Source organism: Gadus morhua, chromosome 3 (assembly GCF_902167405.1).
Source record: "Gadus morhua chromosome 3, gadMor3.0, whole genome shotgun sequence".
NCBI lineage: Eukaryota > Metazoa > Chordata > Actinopteri > Gadiformes > Gadidae > Gadus > Gadus morhua.
Window position 1 is genome coordinate 6,639,048 of NC_044050.1, and position 18,495 is coordinate 6,657,542.

An 18,495-nucleotide genomic window follows, 5' to 3' on the forward strand; every position below is an offset into this window, starting at 1 on the left:
AAGGAGATGTCCAGAAACCCAGGTTTCCTATCAATGTCAGGTGCACTGTAAGGGGACATGGTGCTTATCTGTGAGCGGCTGAGACATTTGCCCTGTGGTTTCAGCACAGCAGATCCCATTCTCAATTACAGTTCGGCGTTCACTTTCATGTTATTGGAAACACTGACGCAGAGTAGAGTTAGAGCAGTGAGACGACAAAGCAGTTGTAGTTCAATAGGAAATAGGAGAGCAGGCTAAAACAACACCCGCGGTCTCTCTCCCTCTTTATTTCCAACCCTCTCTTGACACAGAGTCACTCTTTGAGAGATAAATCAGTGCTAAGAAAAATCAACAAAACATCTGGCATTCCTTCCCAGCAAAAGGAAATTCTTTGTATCCCCTCCAAGGTCAATGGATTATACAACTTTGTCTCCTTCTGCATTTGTTTGGGCACATCTGCACGGAAAGCATATTACAGGATATTGCAACGCCTTTTGCTCCCAGGTCAAGACTGGGGGAAATACAGTGTGAGTCACAGCTGTCTGAGCTGTAGGTGTCTGACTAAACTCCAGATGGATGATTGATTTTCAGATTGACCGCTTCAATTCATCCCACTTCAATGGATATTTCACAGGTCCTCGTACAGTCAACATAATAATAATAAAACTAAACAAAAGAACCCACCAGTAATGACTCCGTTGGGAGTGAATAAAGACCTAAATCTGAGACCTCTGGCCTCCCCTCTCCAGATGGAGGACCTCAGCTGTACAGGGTTTGGCTTTCCTTAGCTTTTCTTCACAGGAAGTACCACTGGTTTCACTTTAGGCCTAGGAAAGAAAAGTGGAATTCGGCCTGATAGCCAATCACTACCAGAAAGAACACGACCAGTAAGCAGGAACTAGGGGACCCACTGACCCTCAAGGCTTTCAAGATCTGGTCGGTTGGTCGATTGGTTGTTAGAATACGCACCCGTTTGACCAAATTCCCATTGTTCAGTCAATCAACGGTGGTGTTTTCATAAAGAAAATAACATTAATTATGAATAATAATTATACTCACAGCTCCGTCGTTTTTTTAAATAATTGTATGGTTGGTTTAAAAGACTATAGGACAGCGGTGTTGCAGCATTTTGTTGAAAAGGCTGACAAAAAAATATGTAGGAATATCATCCAAAAGCTTTTAGAATGATAACTTGTGTTTTTCAACTTTGGTGACAAACACTCAACACTTTTAAAAAGTCTTCATGCAAAAGAATATGGCTATAGCAAGGGTGTTAAAATCCACACTGAAAGGCCCTGGTTTCAATCCCCAAATTCCACAGCCTACCTGTACGGATCAGTGAGATAGCTAAGCTATCCCATTTTACCAACTGCTTTGCGTCTCTTGAATAGAACATGCACAGATACACCTGTGTCATGGCAATCCAACGAAAATCACAACGCAACAATGCAAACAGATACCAGCAGGACTGAACTCGTGTCGGGTCAGCATGTGTGCAACCGCATCATGCTTCCCGACACGGCAGCAAAGATTCCACTATTTCCAGAAATGTCTTAGGCAACATGTATATCCTTCCTTATCGACCGCCGCAGCTGCTCTCTGTTTTACACACCGCGTCAAAGCTCATGTATGGAATTTAGCAACTCTTTGCTCACGACGCTACGTGTCTGTGTGTGAGAGAGACGCGGTAATCCTATCGGTGTGCAGACAACGACTTAGCACATAAACCACTCTGCCTACGCTGCCAACAAGCTAGGATAATGGCTGTGAAAGAGGAGGGTGGAGCGAGTGACAGCTGAAACACTGAAACGCGCAGTCTCGACATGTCACTGGCAAACGTCAGCTATCTGTGAACCCCCTTCAGCTATCTGTGTGTGACCCGGAGCGTGGCCTATTGATCGTCTAGAGCGTCCTGGTAGTGACCCATTAAAGTATCTCATTGTTGTGTGGCTGACAGACGATCCCCCCCAGAACCTCCAGTGTCTCAGGTACCACCTGTCTAAGGGGAGAGGGAAAACAGAACACCAAAAGGAACATCAATGTGGAGTGATATATTGAGCCCGGCCCGGCCTGTAGAGAGGGCGCTGGCGTTATTTATGGGCTGATGAGAAGCATTTAGCCAGGAATAACTCCAATGTACCATTAGCTTAGCCCAGATCTGGTTCCAAAGCAGCTCACTCTGGAGGGCTCTGCGCCAGGCATTAAAGCAACGGGGGGGGGCTCTCACAGAGTTATGGCGTGAACTCCGATGCGCCTTCTCCAGATCAGCAATGGACACGTGCACACACAACCTATAGATTGTGTCTCGTATTTCTACTATGGTGATGGTTGATTATGCGTGTGTGCGTCTCTGTTTGCGTGTGTGTGAGCGTGAGTGTGTATGCGTGTCTGACACATTCTCCCAGACTTGGAGAATGCATAGGTCGTTCCGCTGCAGGACGATGTAATGTTCAGCGTATCTGGAATTCTTGACACTCGTAGTTGTAAGGACACACATGCACACACACACACACATACACATACTGTTGCGTACCATTCTGCTCCTCCAGCTCATTGCCTATCTCCCGGCCCATCATCTTCTGCCGGCTGATGACCGCTGCCAGGGCGTCCAGGCCAGCGTCCTGGGCTGGACAGAGAAAAGACCAGAAGACGGATGAGTGACCAACAGCATGAAACCCTGAGAATCTGCACTACAGCCCATTATCAAGACAGACACACACACACACACACACACACACACACACACACACACACAGAAAGACAGAGATTGACAGACAGAGACAAAGGAATAAAGAAAGACACAGAAAAGAGAAAAACAAAAATCAGCGACCAATGTAGTAATACACCTATGTGCACAGGAATGTACTCGGTACACAGCCATAGAGATCACAGAAACCGCTGAGAGACGGCCATTCCTTTTAAATGAGCCAATTGCAGGATGGGGATAATTAAGAGTGCAGGGCATTCCACAGGGGGCAGCATCTGGATTGACAGGGCCTCAGTACACCAGCTGAGTGGACAGTGGGCCACATGGACGTCATTTAAGCTCTGTTATTCCAACTGATCCTGGGGCCAGGTGGAGAAAGAACCACTGGCAGAACGGTGTAGGAAAGTACAATACAAGTGGAGAACATAGAGATCAGGTGAATCGAATGAGACACCCGTGTCCCTATCAGACCAAATGTCAATTTAAATAGCAAACTGTTCTAGTCAGAATCTACACACACAAGACAATGTCATAACAGAGAGAAGAACATAAACAAAGGAACTAGAACCAACATTTGGCCCTTGTCACGGACAACCACAGGAATCCAGTGTTACCACAGGTTCAGGTTCACCATGACCCAGCGACAGCCCCAGTAACCCCACTGGGAACGGGGAGAGGGACGCTGTGCGGTTTGGTTTCCCCATCTTAACAGGACTCTCCCAAAGCAGACTGACAATAACAAGAGCCGTAATGGAGAGATACCGACGGTGTCCCGACGGTGAGGTGGAGCTGGCTCCGACTTACCTTCCATGATGCTGTGCTGCTGCTGCTTGATCTCCCCGAAGCTCAGGCCCCTGGTCTCCTCCGATTCGTTGACCAGCCACGGGTTGACCGCTCCTCCTCCGCCGCCGCCACCAGCGCCCCCTGCTCCGGACATGAGCGTCGTCCTGCGAGACGTGGGCTAATGTTATTACCGTGTTCAGATGTAAGGCCGAACGCTCCTCTGCACATCCGCTCTCCTGCTTCAACAAACCCCTTGGCACAAACACACGAATGAGGGACAGAACAGTGCATGGCATAATAGTCCTTTCGTTAGGCTTCTGTTCAAAGCAACAAACTGTGAATTTAGATTTGAAATGTGATAAAAGGGGAAGGAAGGGGGTAAGGCATCTACTGTGGGGGTTTAGCCCCCTCACTGTCCTGACCTGTATCTATCTGAGCAGCTACAACTGAGATGATTGAGTTCAATAAAAATAAACCCTTTGGGTCTAGATTTCCCTTGGTATGCCCCCCCATTTCCTATGTGGGTATGTGTGTGCGGTTTACCAATGTGAATCACGTAGAGGCAGAATAGGAAAGGGAATATTTATTTCTGACCTGAACAGAACCCATGTAATGGATGCTTGCCCTGTTCCTTGCCCTGATTTCAGTTCTTCCACAGTAAAAGTACACACGTTGTCGGTGGTGCCAAGATCCAATCAAGTAGAAAAAGTAGCCCCAATAATAAAAGTATGCAAGGGATATATATAGCTACATCAGTGGCGGCTGGTGGTATTTAAAGTGAGGGAGGAAGGACTGCTCGCTTGGTTGCCATTGGCCTGGTTGCACTGTTAGTGGCGTATGGTGGCATAAGTATGTGGGACTCAAGTTGTTTCTGGGTGTTTTGGTGAACTACAAAATAGCAGGGAGGGATAATTATGTGAATTGATACAAATCCACCAGTGGCAGCATTGTACTTTGAAAGCTGGTGGGCAGCATGTCTTGGACTACAAGGGCAGAAGGAAAGGATGCAATTAAATTGAATCAGGCCTACTCTTGATTTGTAAAACTAAATAATAAATCATTGGGCCTATTTTTGCCCTCAATGACTGAAGCTATTGGTTGTAATTTGGCTATGTTTATTTTCATCTACAATTGTTTTAAGAAAAATAAAAACACAAAAATGCATGCCATTTAAAATGCATCATGCTCTGAATCATCCTTTCCACTATATCAAACAGAACGGTCAGAGAAACAAACAATTAAAAGAAGAACAAGAACATTATTTGACAACTATTTACATGGGCTGAAAGCCTAACATTGTTTGAGGCAAATGTGGATGTTAATGGTGTTTCAGAATGTTGGTCATGGTGTTAAGCGAATAAAGATTGAGGGACTTCATTTATAGATCAAGTCAATCCTCCTCTCGGGCTCGGCCACGGGCAGCCCCGCCGCAGGCTCCGCAGCCCGGCCGCGGGCAACGGAAACGTTGCTCTGTTCGTCAATATAAGCAAACAGAGCCGCACTGTGCCGCGCAACCAGTAGCGCACCGCTCGGTGGAAACGAGGCATACGGGTTCATTGGTTCTCTTAGCATAGACGTGAGGGCATAACCCCTCCCTACGGGCTGCTCCACAGCCAGGGCACCTGCTTAGTGTCATAGCGATAATGCTGTAAAAATCGATTCATTTGCTACAAAATTCAAAACATGTTAAGCCACAAAATAAATGTTGCTTACTCAGTGAGTTCGCTGTACACGTTAGCACACATGCCGTAAGGTTGCTATGGGCTCTTTCTGCTACATAGCAACACACCAGAGGGCTCTGTTGTGTTTCGCTTAACACAGGTTTTTACAGCCCCTTTCTTTGATAATGGCTTAAAGCTGTGTCTGGGGGTCCCGGGGCTGATTTGTGGTGAGTAGTCCAGGGGTCTCAGTGTGAGAAAGGATTCGAACGTATCTATTAAGAGCAACAGATTTTCTGGTGGAATCCAGGAGACATGAACAGAGCCACAAGGAGACCCCTGTGTGACTCAGGAAGTGATTAAACCGAGGCAAGCGAGAGTCCATGTTGTGGTTTTCCTGTCAAAATAAAATCCTTTAAGTGGCGATATGCTACATCGTCTCTCGTGGATACTTTTGACCCGTTCACATTTCAAAGAAGACCAACGAATGCAACTGCTGAACGTGACAGAAGCGCACAAACTCCATATTTAGTCGAGCTAAACTTTCCCCTTAGGCCCGAGCACAAGAGCATGGATCGCATTTCTGAGCAATTCATTTAACTTGGGCCTTGGTATCAACAATCATCTTTAAGTGGTACGATAAGGGTCTGGAAACAGAGACTTTGCGGTGCTGCTGTTTGGACGGTGCGGGCCAGAACCGATACCATCAGTAGGCCTGCTCTGCAGCGGCACCGGCCCTGATCCTGCTGACATGTTTGATAACTAACCCAGCACTTGGAACCCGGCCACTTCCTATGTGACGGCGCCCAGTGTGTGAAGATCCAATTAGCCCATCAGTGGGAAGAGCTAAAAATCAGTCAGGCACACTTGCTTGGCGGCGGTAAAAGCGGCGGGGCCACAGCCATTGTGGCTTAAACATCAAGGCCCTGATCTAAGAGACTTGGACAGGCAAGATTTAACTAATTACAGCTATTTCCCAGAGGGCAATCGAGTAGGAGGGAGAAAGTTTTCAGAGCGAGCTGAGGTTGTGGGACCGCTGGCTCGCAGAAGGTTAACCGAGCCCCTCAGAGCGCGGCCCCATGTCCTACTTTGAGATGGAGAAAGTATTGTTTTAGGAATAGATTAAGCTTTACCTCTAAAGCCCCAGACCCTTTTTTTCTCTCTCTACTCCAGTGCTCTCCAAGCCCGGGCTTAGGTTAACCAAGCATGGCCGAGCCAACCCACCCTCCCCCATTCTGTCCTCCAGGACCACACAGAGGGGAGGGGAGAAGTCCTAGTAAAAACACGAATGTCCTGGCTACACGGCACTCACAGTAGAGGGTCCAAAATTAACTAACTATCTTTCTACCTGCCAGAGTGGAAAAATCCAAAGGCCAGACAATTGATTTAATGTGTAACCCTGATTGTGTTTTACACGCCAGTTGGTCAAATCTATCCACCACTGGCAGGTGTCAGGTGTTGGTTTTGGAGCCATATATCTAGAACACTACACCTTGCCTTTTCCTTACAGTTTGGTCGGTAAGACAGTGTGGATTTACATAGTTCAAGAAAATAAAAATACAAACGTGCCTGACATGTCTTTGTTACATTTGAGATAAATGAATATACCAAATACAAAGAAGGAGTAAAATCCATCAGGCTTTACAAAAGTTTTCACACAAAAACAAGACAATTAATTCGGGAGGAAGTGAGCTACATAAGCCTATTTCCTCTTCCTGTCCAAATAAACGCTGGCTGATGGGGTCAGCCACTCTACGCTGGGTAACAACCATCTGTTTCCTCAGCAGTCACCTCAATACGAAATCAGTGGATGAAGAGGATATCAGCGGTGACACCTGGCGCTTTTGTCAACAATTCCAAGTCATAAAGTAATAATCTGATGAGGAGTTATATACAGAGCCCAGCCTACTCCCACTGTGTGTGTGTGTGTGTGTGTGTGTGTGTGTGTGTGTGTGTGTGTGTGTGTGTGTGTGTGTGTGTGTGTGTGTGCGTGCGCGCGCGTGCGTGTGTGTGTGCGTGTGTGTGTCGGAAGGTGCCAAACATGTGATCAGCAGTGCGAAGCGCCTGCAAAGCCTCCTAATGGAAATGAATTAGCGGAGGGGTCGGCAGAGAGGCAGGCCTCCCTCCACAATTGATGCTACAGGGGAAGAGGTCAAGGTGCATGGCTCATACCGGATGTCCAAAGACTTTGCCGCCCAAAGTTACTGACCGGTGACTTATCCTCAAAGGGGAGCAGCGAGCATGTAACTGGGAATCATCCAATAAAGTGAAGATTCATTATTTTAATTGGACAACGTGGCGCCGGTTATTCTTTTGAATCGCCGATTTAAAAAGGGGGTGGAAGTCTTATGGCCTGGGTGGGCTTGAATAGGATGGTGGATTGACTAATAAATGTTGGGGGATCCTGCCAGCACTGACCTATTGTGACAGTACCCCCTTCGTAAATTGACACATTCCTGATGTGATTAAGAGGCTAAATGTTAACACACTTTTTTTTTTTCCATAAGTAAAAGGGTAGACCTAACTGCACTTTTACATTTCATATATTACCCATGACAAATTAAATCCATCTCAAATAGCCTGTTGACAAAAACATGTCCCTCAAGCAACACAAAAGAGTCAGCCCATTGCATAGCCTTCAGCGACCATATGGTGGATGGAAGGGTGGATAAAAGGCCATTAGTTTGAAACTACTATTACATGTATTTTGATCCCAAGTTCAACATCCATGCATCCCATTGACCAATCAAGTTTCTGAACAACTGGCTTACATGTTATAGACATTAAGAGTTCAGGTAATTACCCTCTGAGAGAAAACATATTAAATACTAAACATGTTATTCTTTATATTGGTTCATTTTAAACGTTAATGATAAAGCGACATGTATTTCACTCACAGATAAAACAATCAATGCTCTGATTCAATTAAGAAATATAAAACAATCTGATCATCTACGGAAAATAAGGAAAATCTGTTGTGGCTGTAGAAAAATGTTTAGTTTTACATTAATACTGCACGACTTGGCATACCTGGAAGGTTCTTCTTTGACCTCTCCTCTGAAGGTGGCGTTGAGATGTTTCTCTCTGGTGACCAGGTCATCTACTAGGTTCTGTCTCCTGTCAGCCTCTGACTGCATTCTAACATGGTTGTATTAAGGGAAACAGTTATTGATGGAATAATATGTTGTTGTCAGCCAGTATTTTTCCTTGTCGAAAACATGACATTTGGGTGTTAATGATGATGAATGAGAAAGGATGGATATTACAATTATCATGATAATTTTGCTGTTGCTCTGACACATACAAAGGTATTACACGAAACGTTACTAAATGTGAGACAAGTTTTACATTTAAAAGATACCATGTTGCCCTCTATTGGATACATTTTGTTACTGCAAGTAAATGACAACGAGACAGAAAGAGACATGAACACTAGTTGCATTCCACATATTCATTGCATATATATTTGTATTCAACCAATTTTTATGCATGTTTCTAATGTTTTCAGGCTTTGATACTGTTTGACCAATAGAGACGCATGCTAACACCAGATGTGAAACACCAATGTTAAGCACAGCTTCAAGAAGGATACATCCGGCGGGACGATGAAGCTCGTAGCAGACTCTCTTTCAGCTGGGAGATGTTTTGCTTGAGCTTCTGTAATGACGCTCTTAGTGTCATGTTGATCTGAAATAATCACGTGCATTGAAATGAATTATTCTGTAACACTTTACGAAAAGGGTACATTTATGAACCATTAATTAACATTAGTTAATGCAATTATTAGCATTATTCGAATGTACATAGCATTAGCAAATGAGAAGGGTAAGGGGTAGTGTGTTAACCTGAACACTATCAAATGTTTACATTAATACCTATGTTAACATTAACCTTTTACCTATACCGAAACCTATTACTACTATTAGTAAACTCGAACACCATTAGTAAAGGATTATTTGATCAGTTAACTGATAATTGGCTCTAAATATCTGCTTATTAACATTATTAACTAATGTAAATATAGTGTGAATTAATTTTCGCCTTAGAAGTTTTTTATTCTAGGCTTATGGATCAGATAATTTGGTCCCATGGGTGTAAACTGCAGTGTACCCCACGGCCTCACCTTGGCCGGGTTGCCCCCGGTTCTCTGTAGTCTTGACCGTTCATGTATATTCTCGGCTATGTCTTGCGCCAGCCGACACGTCGCGTCGTAGTTCTGTAACCTTCATAACATCACATCACATGAGATCTTACATTTAGGTTCTGTCGGTACTGCAAAGATGTTCATAGAAACAAGTGCCAAGCCATGAACTCATGAGCTTGTGACATGATGTCACATGAAAATGACATGCCATGTCTTGGTATAACATGATATGCCATGCCATATCTTGACATGTCATTTCATAACATAAGAGGAGTTTGGACCAAGGGTACTGTGTAATCCATGCACTGATTTTGTTTAAGATAAGAGGTTTTAACATCGATCAAGACGTATTTTTTCAGTACCAGGGCGAATCTAATCACAGCGTTGTTGATGTGAGGATTGAGCATGACATCTATCATGTGATAACATTTAGCAATGCCAGGACTAACTCATACTCACTTGTGTACATTACAGTCTAATTCTAATAAGTGCAATTATTCAACATTAAACACAATATTGAAAATACGTATACGTGTACATGGTACAAATTTCCATTTATAATGAAATGGTTAACTATTGCACCGACAAGTTGAGGTTAGCTCACAACAATTAGCCTCCATAACAGGATCCGTAAATGCAAAATTAATGTAACAACGACACACCCTAAGTGGCCACTATTTAGAACGATCATTATGACCCTTACCAAGCATCTTGAGACATATTGAGGTGACTTCGTGTTAGCAAGTATCCAGGTAAGCGCTAGCAGCTTCTTGTTTTGGTGTGACGTCAGAACGGCGCTCTGCGAGGTTCAAAAGATACTTGGCAAAATCGTTAAAGGGACAGTGAATGCAATACGCAATTCTCTCTCTCTCTCTCTCTCTCTCTCTCTCTCTCTCTCTCTCTCTCTCTCTCTCTCTCTCTCTCTCTCTCTCTCTCTCTCTCTCTCTCTCTCTCTCTCTCTCTCTCTCTCTCTCTCTCTCTCTCTCTCTCTCTCTCTCTCTCTCTATATATATACACACACATTATACATTATTATGAGACTTGGTCTTTAATCTGTGCAAAGCACAATATAAGCACATCAACAAGATGTCCGTGTAAAATGCACTCCTCTCTCAAGCAGGGCAACTCGCCGACTCAAGAGGATGGCGCAAAACAAACAGGTTGTGACCTCGCAGGTCACCACAGGGTCACAAAACCCACCACACCAAAACAAAAGACAAATCAACAACAAATATAAATCAATAAAAAAGTGCAAAAAAGGAAGAATAATCAATCAATAAACGAAATATAACTTATAAACCTGTTACATAAGCACACATTGTAAACCATGCCCTTTTTCGGCATGCAACATCTCAAAGCGACCATGACAATCAATAGACCTTTTTCACAGAGGCGTCAGTGTAGTAGGCCTACACACGTGTGTTGATCAGCTACCCTGCCCTGGTACAAGCCACCACCAGACCCATTATTGATGTTATGAGCCCCCCATGGGTTTGTCCCATTTTGAAATCCTACAGAAAAAACCCCCACAAAAGGCTTCATCACAGAGGTGGTGGATGTATCTCATTACGTTAATTAAATGTGTCTGTATGACCACCAGAGCTATTAAACCTATGTGATGGAGGTCTATGTAATGTTGCTAAGTAACTATTATGATATATATATTTCCCATAGGGGACAGTAGAGTTTGTTTTGCATCTTTCCTATTACCATTGCACCAGCAGATGACATGAAGGCTTTATGGAGGTTTTTTGTTTCATAGCAAAACAATTGCTGTGTTTAGATCATAACATATAACTGTTGTGTTGAACAAAAACATTGGTTAGTCTTCTCAGAATTCATCGTGCATTCTGAATGCTACAACTAGAGAGATTTTGAGTGACCCACATAGTGGTTTTCTCAGAGATTGTCACCACTATTTACAGTATGTTGTTTTGTATATCATCCGTGGTCCCTCAGTCAATGCATATTGACAAGTACCGTCAAGCTCAAACATGAATTTTAATGTTTTTTATAAACTATGTGTGACGGATCAACATTGCAAAAGTTTTTAGTTAAAATATTATACATTGATAATTAAGATGTTTATTTATAGAAAGACACGATGGACACAAACACTTATGTAGTAATTTATTTGTTTTCATTGTAACAACATCACAACAACACTTGCTGTTTCCAAATATAAACGTTTACGAGTGTGGAAAGCCACTTTTTGTGTTTTTTTGTTAAGTGTTCAAATACAAGTGGGGAAGGATTCAAACTCGTGTGTGTGATAATTAAACATATCAATGGACTCTTTTTGTAATTATTTAATCAGTAGGTCCATTGGTTTGCAAATAAGACCTGCTGTGTTTGTTTTCTAAATATAATTGCACCTAAAACAATGTATTTAAAAGGGGAATTAATTAAGAACAAAACACCACCATTTTGGATAAAGAAGAGCAGAGGTCTATAAAAGGAAGTTTACATTTTCAACACACAAAAACAAAACCACAAAAGCAGCCTTACCCCCATGCGGGTCTCACATGATCATAGCCTGTATATAAACCCTCCTTCCCAGAGGGTTTGAGCAGTGAGCACTTTGACAGAACAGCCTCTATACACTCATAGACACACCAACATACATACACACACACAAACCCCCACACACACATATAAACACACATGCCACCATTACTGGTGTCTGGATGATAATGATCCATATTACAAGGACTTTGGAGCTCCCCCACTGCGGGACTATGGATTTAGATTTACTGAACGCAGCAAACCAAGACTTGACTTCTGCTGCGAATGGCCGGGGCAGGCAGAGGTCTCACTCCTATTCCAGCGCAGAGGACGCCAAGAACTACGGTCTGCACGCAGACACTGAGAAGGTTGTGGTCAGGCCACGTTCCAGGTACTTTCACAGGTCCAGCGCTTACAAGAGCTGTTGGTTATGTTGTCTGTTTTTCCCCCCTGGGGAGATATCATAAACCTTCATATTTTTTGTGTCATACATGTACTTTTGATACTTTTACATGTTTTTGATATTTGAGGTAATTTCAGTTCAACTAATTGATCGCAACCAGAAGTTCTGCCCTAAATGGTAAACATGTGTGATGATATGAACTCCAAACAACAACAAAGCAAAACACATTTTCTTCAGGTCCTTTTACAGTTACGAGACCTCCGAGACCTTACCTGATGAATGCGACAAAAACGAGTGCCGGTCTAATTTCCTGTGGCCGAAAGCTGCCACCCTGCTTGAGTTCAAAGGGACCAAAAAGGAGAAGAAAAGCGGGACCAACGTCACCACGCGGCTCACCTCCAGGAAATCGAAGTCCAAATCCAGCAATCATGTCTCAACCAAAGAACAGAATGGTATCCTCATCCCTCAAACATTATAATGTGAAGAATGTGTTGTTACAGGACCCATTGCAGCACAAAATGTATTTCTTAATCATTGCACATGTGCACCAGAGGCAAATAACTTTTTTTTGTCTTTGTAATTAGCCGGCAGCCGAGGAAACCTCAAGGCGGTTTCAATGTTGACGATCTCCGAGTCAGATAACTGGGAGATCAGCTCTAGTGCAGGAATGAAGTACGGCCAGTTTGTGGACTGGGAGAAGATCGACCCTGAGGCCGCTCAACGCTACCAGCTGCTCCTGAAGAGCGACCACAGTGAGATGAAGACCATGGGTCGAGAGGGATTCTGGGCCGCTCCCCACACCCTACGGGCCAAGGCATACTACCACATCATCCACGGCATATACTCCAGGTTTGATGCACATTTTCTTCAAACGACCAATTCATTGAATGAGTAAAATTATATATAGATATAATTTTACTCATTTAAACATAACGGCTCCGCCGTCGATAAACTCTCCCAGGTAAGACGTTCTGCACTATATAAATTGCGATAAAATAAGGGAAGAGACAATTTCTCACCTCGACAAGCAACGGCAGGTCGTTCATTTTGTCATATAAAAATTCTGTTAAATTCAAACATCGCACCGACCGGCATATCAACACACAAGTGACGTGATCTTAAAGGAACAGTGTCCCTTTAATACAACGAAAACATGTCAATAACACAGTAGGGTAGGGTCAATTATGTCTGCAGAGTCCACCACAAGACTACACTTTACACTCTTCCTTGAGCCTCCCGAAATGTCTTAACACTTTGTTGCTCCAACTTAATATTACCCTCCTCCTTGAGCCTCCCGAAATGTCTTGCATTATTGATATCCCCCTTCCCCCCTGTGGACTGTTTTAGTTGTTTTATTTTTCTTATGTTTTGTGTGCATGCTATGTGTGACTGTGTAGGCCACTACTGCCTGTCTTAGACAGGAAACTGGAAGAGATGTTTAACCTCAATGATGATTATTATTTTCAACTAACCAATAGTAGTTGCCTTGCATTTTAAAATGTCAATGCACTTTTCAGCCCTGAATAATAGTAAAATCTATTTAATAATTGATTTGCATGTATAGTATACTACACTTTCCATTGTACAATTACCCCCTGTTAATAACAACTAGAGGTTGAGCGCGCACAACGCACGCGCAAAAACTCTAGTATATACATATGTTCAAACCTATCCTAATTAGCCCAGAGCAATTGGAAAGAATGGAAATCTCTGATTTGATTATTTGTTCTTTGTTAACATCTTTGGCTTCCAGCATAATAGCGATGTTCTGTTGTGAAAATCCTGACCATAGCGCACCGTGGAGTTGATCCAATAACGTGACTGCAACTGTAATCCAAACGTTGTCATCAGGTCTCCTACGCCGGACAAAGATGTCCACCAGGATTTGGCCAGAGAGCTTTTTGGGGAGCAGAAGATCAGTACCCACCCATTTCCTGAGTACATGGAGGGGGGGGAAATACCGAGGTACCAGCCCTGAAAGTGTACTGACCAAAACAATCACTCTTGACTCTATTAGTAGCATGCATGTAGCATACACACACACACACACACACACACACACACACACACACACACACACACACACACACACACACACACACACACACACACACACACACACACACACACACACACACACACACACACTCATCCCATGCATGCAAGCAAAAAAGATAATGTCAGCAACAAATATGATTCACCACCCTCTGTGCATGTGGCTCATATGGCTGATCTTTCCATAAAGACTTCCACTTCTTGCTCTAGCTTCATGGTCATATGGTCTATCTTGATGGTAGAATACAAACCAGATGACGATCTGTTTGTGCTGTCCACCACATTTTGCATATATATTTTGTACTTTATTTATTTCTCAGGCCGAGTTTCATTTCCTGTTTTCCGTATCCAGGCATTGCCTCAACAAGGCCGGCCTCAACTCGGTGAAAAAGACTCTGCTTTGCATCAGCAAGTACTTCCCCGAGATGAACTTCTGCCCCATCCTGCCGGCCCTGGTGTCTCTCTTCCTCCACTTCAGCGAGGATGAGGCAGAGTGCTTCCACAGTGTCTGCAGGCTCATCACCTACAACGACCCCAACAAGCGCTACATCGACCAGACCTTCCTTACGTACAGGGCCTCCTGCATGACCTTCGGAGACCTGGCCAACAAGTACTGCCGGGGAATTCGCAAGCTGATCGCCAGCTCCCACCAGAACCTCTTTGAGTTCTACTCCGACTGGATCATGTGGATCTTTGCTGACCTGCCGTTCACCTACGCCATCCGTGTACTGGACGTCTACCTCCTGGAGGGCTACAAAGTGCTCTACAGGTCAGCTGCTGCATGAAGGGTTGGGGTGTCTATGTGAGTGGCTGTGTTGTGTGTGTGTGTGTGTGTGTGTGTGTGTGTGTGTGTGTGTGTGTGTGTGTGTGTGTGTGTGTGTGTGTGTGTGTGTGTGTGTGTGCGTGTGTGCATGTGTGTGTGTTTCTGTCTGTCTGTCTGTCATACGATACATTTTTACAATTCTAAATGTAGCCATGCTGATTAAAAATTGATTCACAAATGAAATAAAAAAGAATGCATGATACCATGTATTGTTGAAAGACAATCGTATCCAACGTTATATAATCGTTAACATAGTAATATAATAAGCCTCTCTACTCAGAGTTGCCTTGGCATTGCTGAGCCTCTACAAAGTATCTGTGGCGTCGCGGGTGGCCGGCGTGGAGGACTTCAGAAGGGACATGAAGAGCTTCGTAGAGAACGTGGCGCGCCACTGCACGGCCGAGAAGCTCCTGAAGATGTCCTTCGCCATACAGATGGCAACACGGCGAGAGCTCAACCTGCTCTTCAATGCCAACAAAGACTCACTCATGCAAAAAGGCGTTAGCGTCCACCAAAAGCGGTGGGTAACAGGGCATGGGGGTTTGACTGCAGTTAGTCTATGAAATGGTGTTACCTGACCTGGACGAACTTCATACAAATGTAGTATTACTTTGCTGAACAAAACTAGCCACTGGAGAATGCATGTGCATGGATCAGTTTCCTTCAGGATGTAAAGTACAGAGATGGCAGATACAAAAACATGCTATAATGTAATATCCATTGGCACATTTCCATGTTGTCCATATAAATCCTTGGTTTGAGGGTATAGATGTCAGAACACAAAATCTCCCATTTTAATATTCTGACATATTGTGGCGGTTTCCTTTTGTTCTTTCAGACAATCGGTGCAGATGGTGGACTTCAGCCCCTTTAGCTCCAGTGTTGTGACAGGGACCGAAATGAGAGTGGTCTGGGCCTGGATACCAGAACGCTTCGCCCTGTTCAGTCCAGTTCGGCTCTTCAGTACGGCTGAACATGGAAGAAGTCTGGCTACGTGAGTCAAAAGGCTTCCCTAAATGTAGCTTCTCCTGAAGAGCCATGATGCTTTGATATAAATGCCAGAGAGAAAAACAGATTTCCTGCAGTCACAAATCAAATAATTTCATATTGATGTTGTTTTATATAAAAAACAACAGTTGTTTGTCATTAATAACTACTAAAGACAAAATAAGCATCTACAAATGTGAAACTAACCCTGAGACTAAGTTGCATAACAAAGGAGACTGCATGTGTTTTCACTGTAAACATGTTTGTCTTCACAGTCTTAAACATGAAATTACTCTTGATTCAGTGTTTGAGAGTTTTTTTGGATACACCAATGTCACTGATTATAATAATCAATTGCAGTTGTATAGTAGAATTGTGATACTAAAACCATCTACGGTAGTAATGCATATCATTTCCTCTTGTTGTTGTTTATAAAGATTCTACTCTCTTGTCGAGGGACACGAACCAGCAGTCTTGATTCTCAAAACGGCTGATGAAGAGGTGAGATTCTAAACGAGTTAAACATTTAGAAATTTGAACTAAGTTATTTATTGTTATTTATTGAATTGATGGGACATTTTCTTTTTGATAATAACACTATTTCTCCCTCCACATAACAGGTATGTGGTGGCTTCTTGTCAACTGATTTGACAGAAAGAATAAAGCATGAATCCGACGAACTAGCTTATTTTGGCACGGGCGAGTGCTTTGTTTTCATGGTGAGAAAATATCGACCATTGTTCCTTTTGACCTGTCCTATTCAGTTCTTGAACACTGATGTTTAATGCTTTCTCCTTCCAGCTCCGGCCTAGCATGGAGCGCTACCAGCGGGCAATGGTCAACATTATGACGCGTGGAGACGCAGGCAACAGTGTCTCCTCCCTGTCATCTGACAGTGAAAGTTGCCCAAACAAAGCCGCCGCCACCAGCCCCATGCAAACCCTGACGTGTCCTGCAGGCACTCTCCAGGATCCCAGCTACCTCACCGTCCCCTTCACAGCCTCGTCGGATGATCTCATCACTGCTAGAGACCCCAAGAGACTAAAGGAGCAAGTGGCGTCCATGTTTATAGCAGCCGGCAAAAACAAGCTTGTCATTGGTAAGCCTTGTAATGTTTGGATGATGATAAAAAATGTTTCAATGTTTTATGTTTATAGTGGTTTTATTACCTATTTAAGACAGATCGTATTTACAGATACCGAATAAGACACATAGAAAGAAATGACCTGTACTTCTATTCAAAACACTTTGCGATGTTTGGTCAACAAAACTTGGCCAGCCAGACAGACAGGGACACCCACACTCACAAACACCCACACTCACAAACACCCACACATCCACACACACACACACACACACACACACACACACACACACACACACACACACACACACACACACACACACACACACACACACACACACACACACACACACACAAACTCAACCTTTTTTCTTTTGTGTTGTCAACAACACTTGGAGTATAGCCTGGAAGTGATGTAAACTGGTGGTGTGGTTGATATGCTGACTCCTTCATTATGATGTCCATTCCCAGGTGGCGATGGGGGTCATGCACTCTGCATACACGGAGATCTTGAGAGTGGATTCACGGAGAGATGTGACACATTTCAGAGCACGCCGCTCTGTAGGGGAAATTTTAAGATCCAGTCATTGGAGGTCTGGGGGATCCAGAACTCAATCTCGGTTGTAACCAGTGAAGAAGAGCACATTTAAGTTATGCTTGAAGTAATGCTTAAGACACATTAAGTTAAGTGATTTCTTGTAATTGTATTTGTCAATTTGTATAATTCTTTTTATCATTATGCATATATCAAGCACTTGGATTAGATAGCATTTAACTTAACCAGGATTTAAAAAAACAAAACATTTTTGTTAATTTTGTTAATTCTTTTGCAACTTTTCAGCTAGTGGGAAAGACACATCATATGGCCTAATGTTATTTTAGATATTATATGCCTATGGTTATTTTAGATATTTTATCTTGAAATTAATTGGAATATTTGAGTTGGTTTACTTTACAGTAATTGTGATATTTATATATTTTTTATATAGAGAAAAAATAAATACCCTGGAAATCGTGATTGAAGTCCTCTATGTGTCCCTGTTAGAAATAATTATAGACAGGTGTTGTAGGAACTTTTCAATGATTTTGGTGGCTTCTAACTTTATTGAACTGCTCCAAGCCACCTTGCTCCGCAATCGAGCTACAAAGAAAGACCAACATTGCAGGTGTGGTGGATCATGTATGGTGCATGTAGGATCCATAGATTGGATGGTTCTCCCTTGAGGCATCATGCGGGATCATGAGGCGCGGTAATGTTTTCTGTTACTGGTGCTCGTTCTGGGCGCGCGCGCTGAAACGCCGGAACGCGTTCTGGAAAACCAAAACGCGTTCTGGGCACGCGTGCTGGCATTTCAGAACGCGTTTAA

General features: G+C 43.4%; 2 protein-coding genes across 2 annotated transcripts in view; one reads left to right on the plus strand and one right to left on the minus strand.

Moving 5' to 3' along the window:
- The window catches only part of stx8 (syntaxin 8), a 39,096-nt gene extending 29,011 nt beyond the window's left edge, over window positions 1-10,085 (minus strand). Inside the window, exons 1-6 of the mRNA XM_030352238.1 lie at window positions 9,975-10,085; window positions 9,251-9,350; window positions 8,720-8,814; window positions 8,158-8,265; window positions 3,491-3,633; window positions 2,513-2,605 (exon numbers count right to left, since the gene is read on the minus strand). Coding sequence (XP_030208098.1) covers window positions 2,513-2,605; window positions 3,491-3,633; window positions 8,158-8,265; window positions 8,720-8,814; window positions 9,251-9,350; window positions 9,975-9,991 — 556 coding nt within the window. The 5' untranslated portion in view covers window positions 9,992-10,085. The remainder of the gene's footprint in view (window positions 1-2,512; window positions 2,606-3,490; window positions 3,634-8,157; window positions 8,266-8,719; window positions 8,815-9,250; window positions 9,351-9,974) is intronic.
- Window positions 10,086-11,931: 1,846 nt separating this feature from the next.
- On the plus strand, window positions 11,932-18,146 carry LOC115541032 (TBC1 domain family member 24). Its single transcript, XM_030352741.1, has 11 exons — window positions 11,932-12,167; window positions 12,417-12,631; window positions 12,764-13,028; window positions 14,031-14,144; window positions 14,587-15,003; window positions 15,338-15,577; window positions 15,896-16,051; window positions 16,482-16,545; window positions 16,665-16,763; window positions 16,846-17,143; window positions 17,600-18,146. Exons 1-11 carry the CDS (start codon window positions 11,959-11,961, stop codon window positions 17,776-17,778), a joined length of 2,256 nt encoding a protein of 751 aa, XP_030208601.1. The 5' UTR covers window positions 11,932-11,958; the 3' UTR covers window positions 17,779-18,146.
- The last annotated feature ends 349 nt before the right edge of the window (window positions 18,147-18,495 follow it).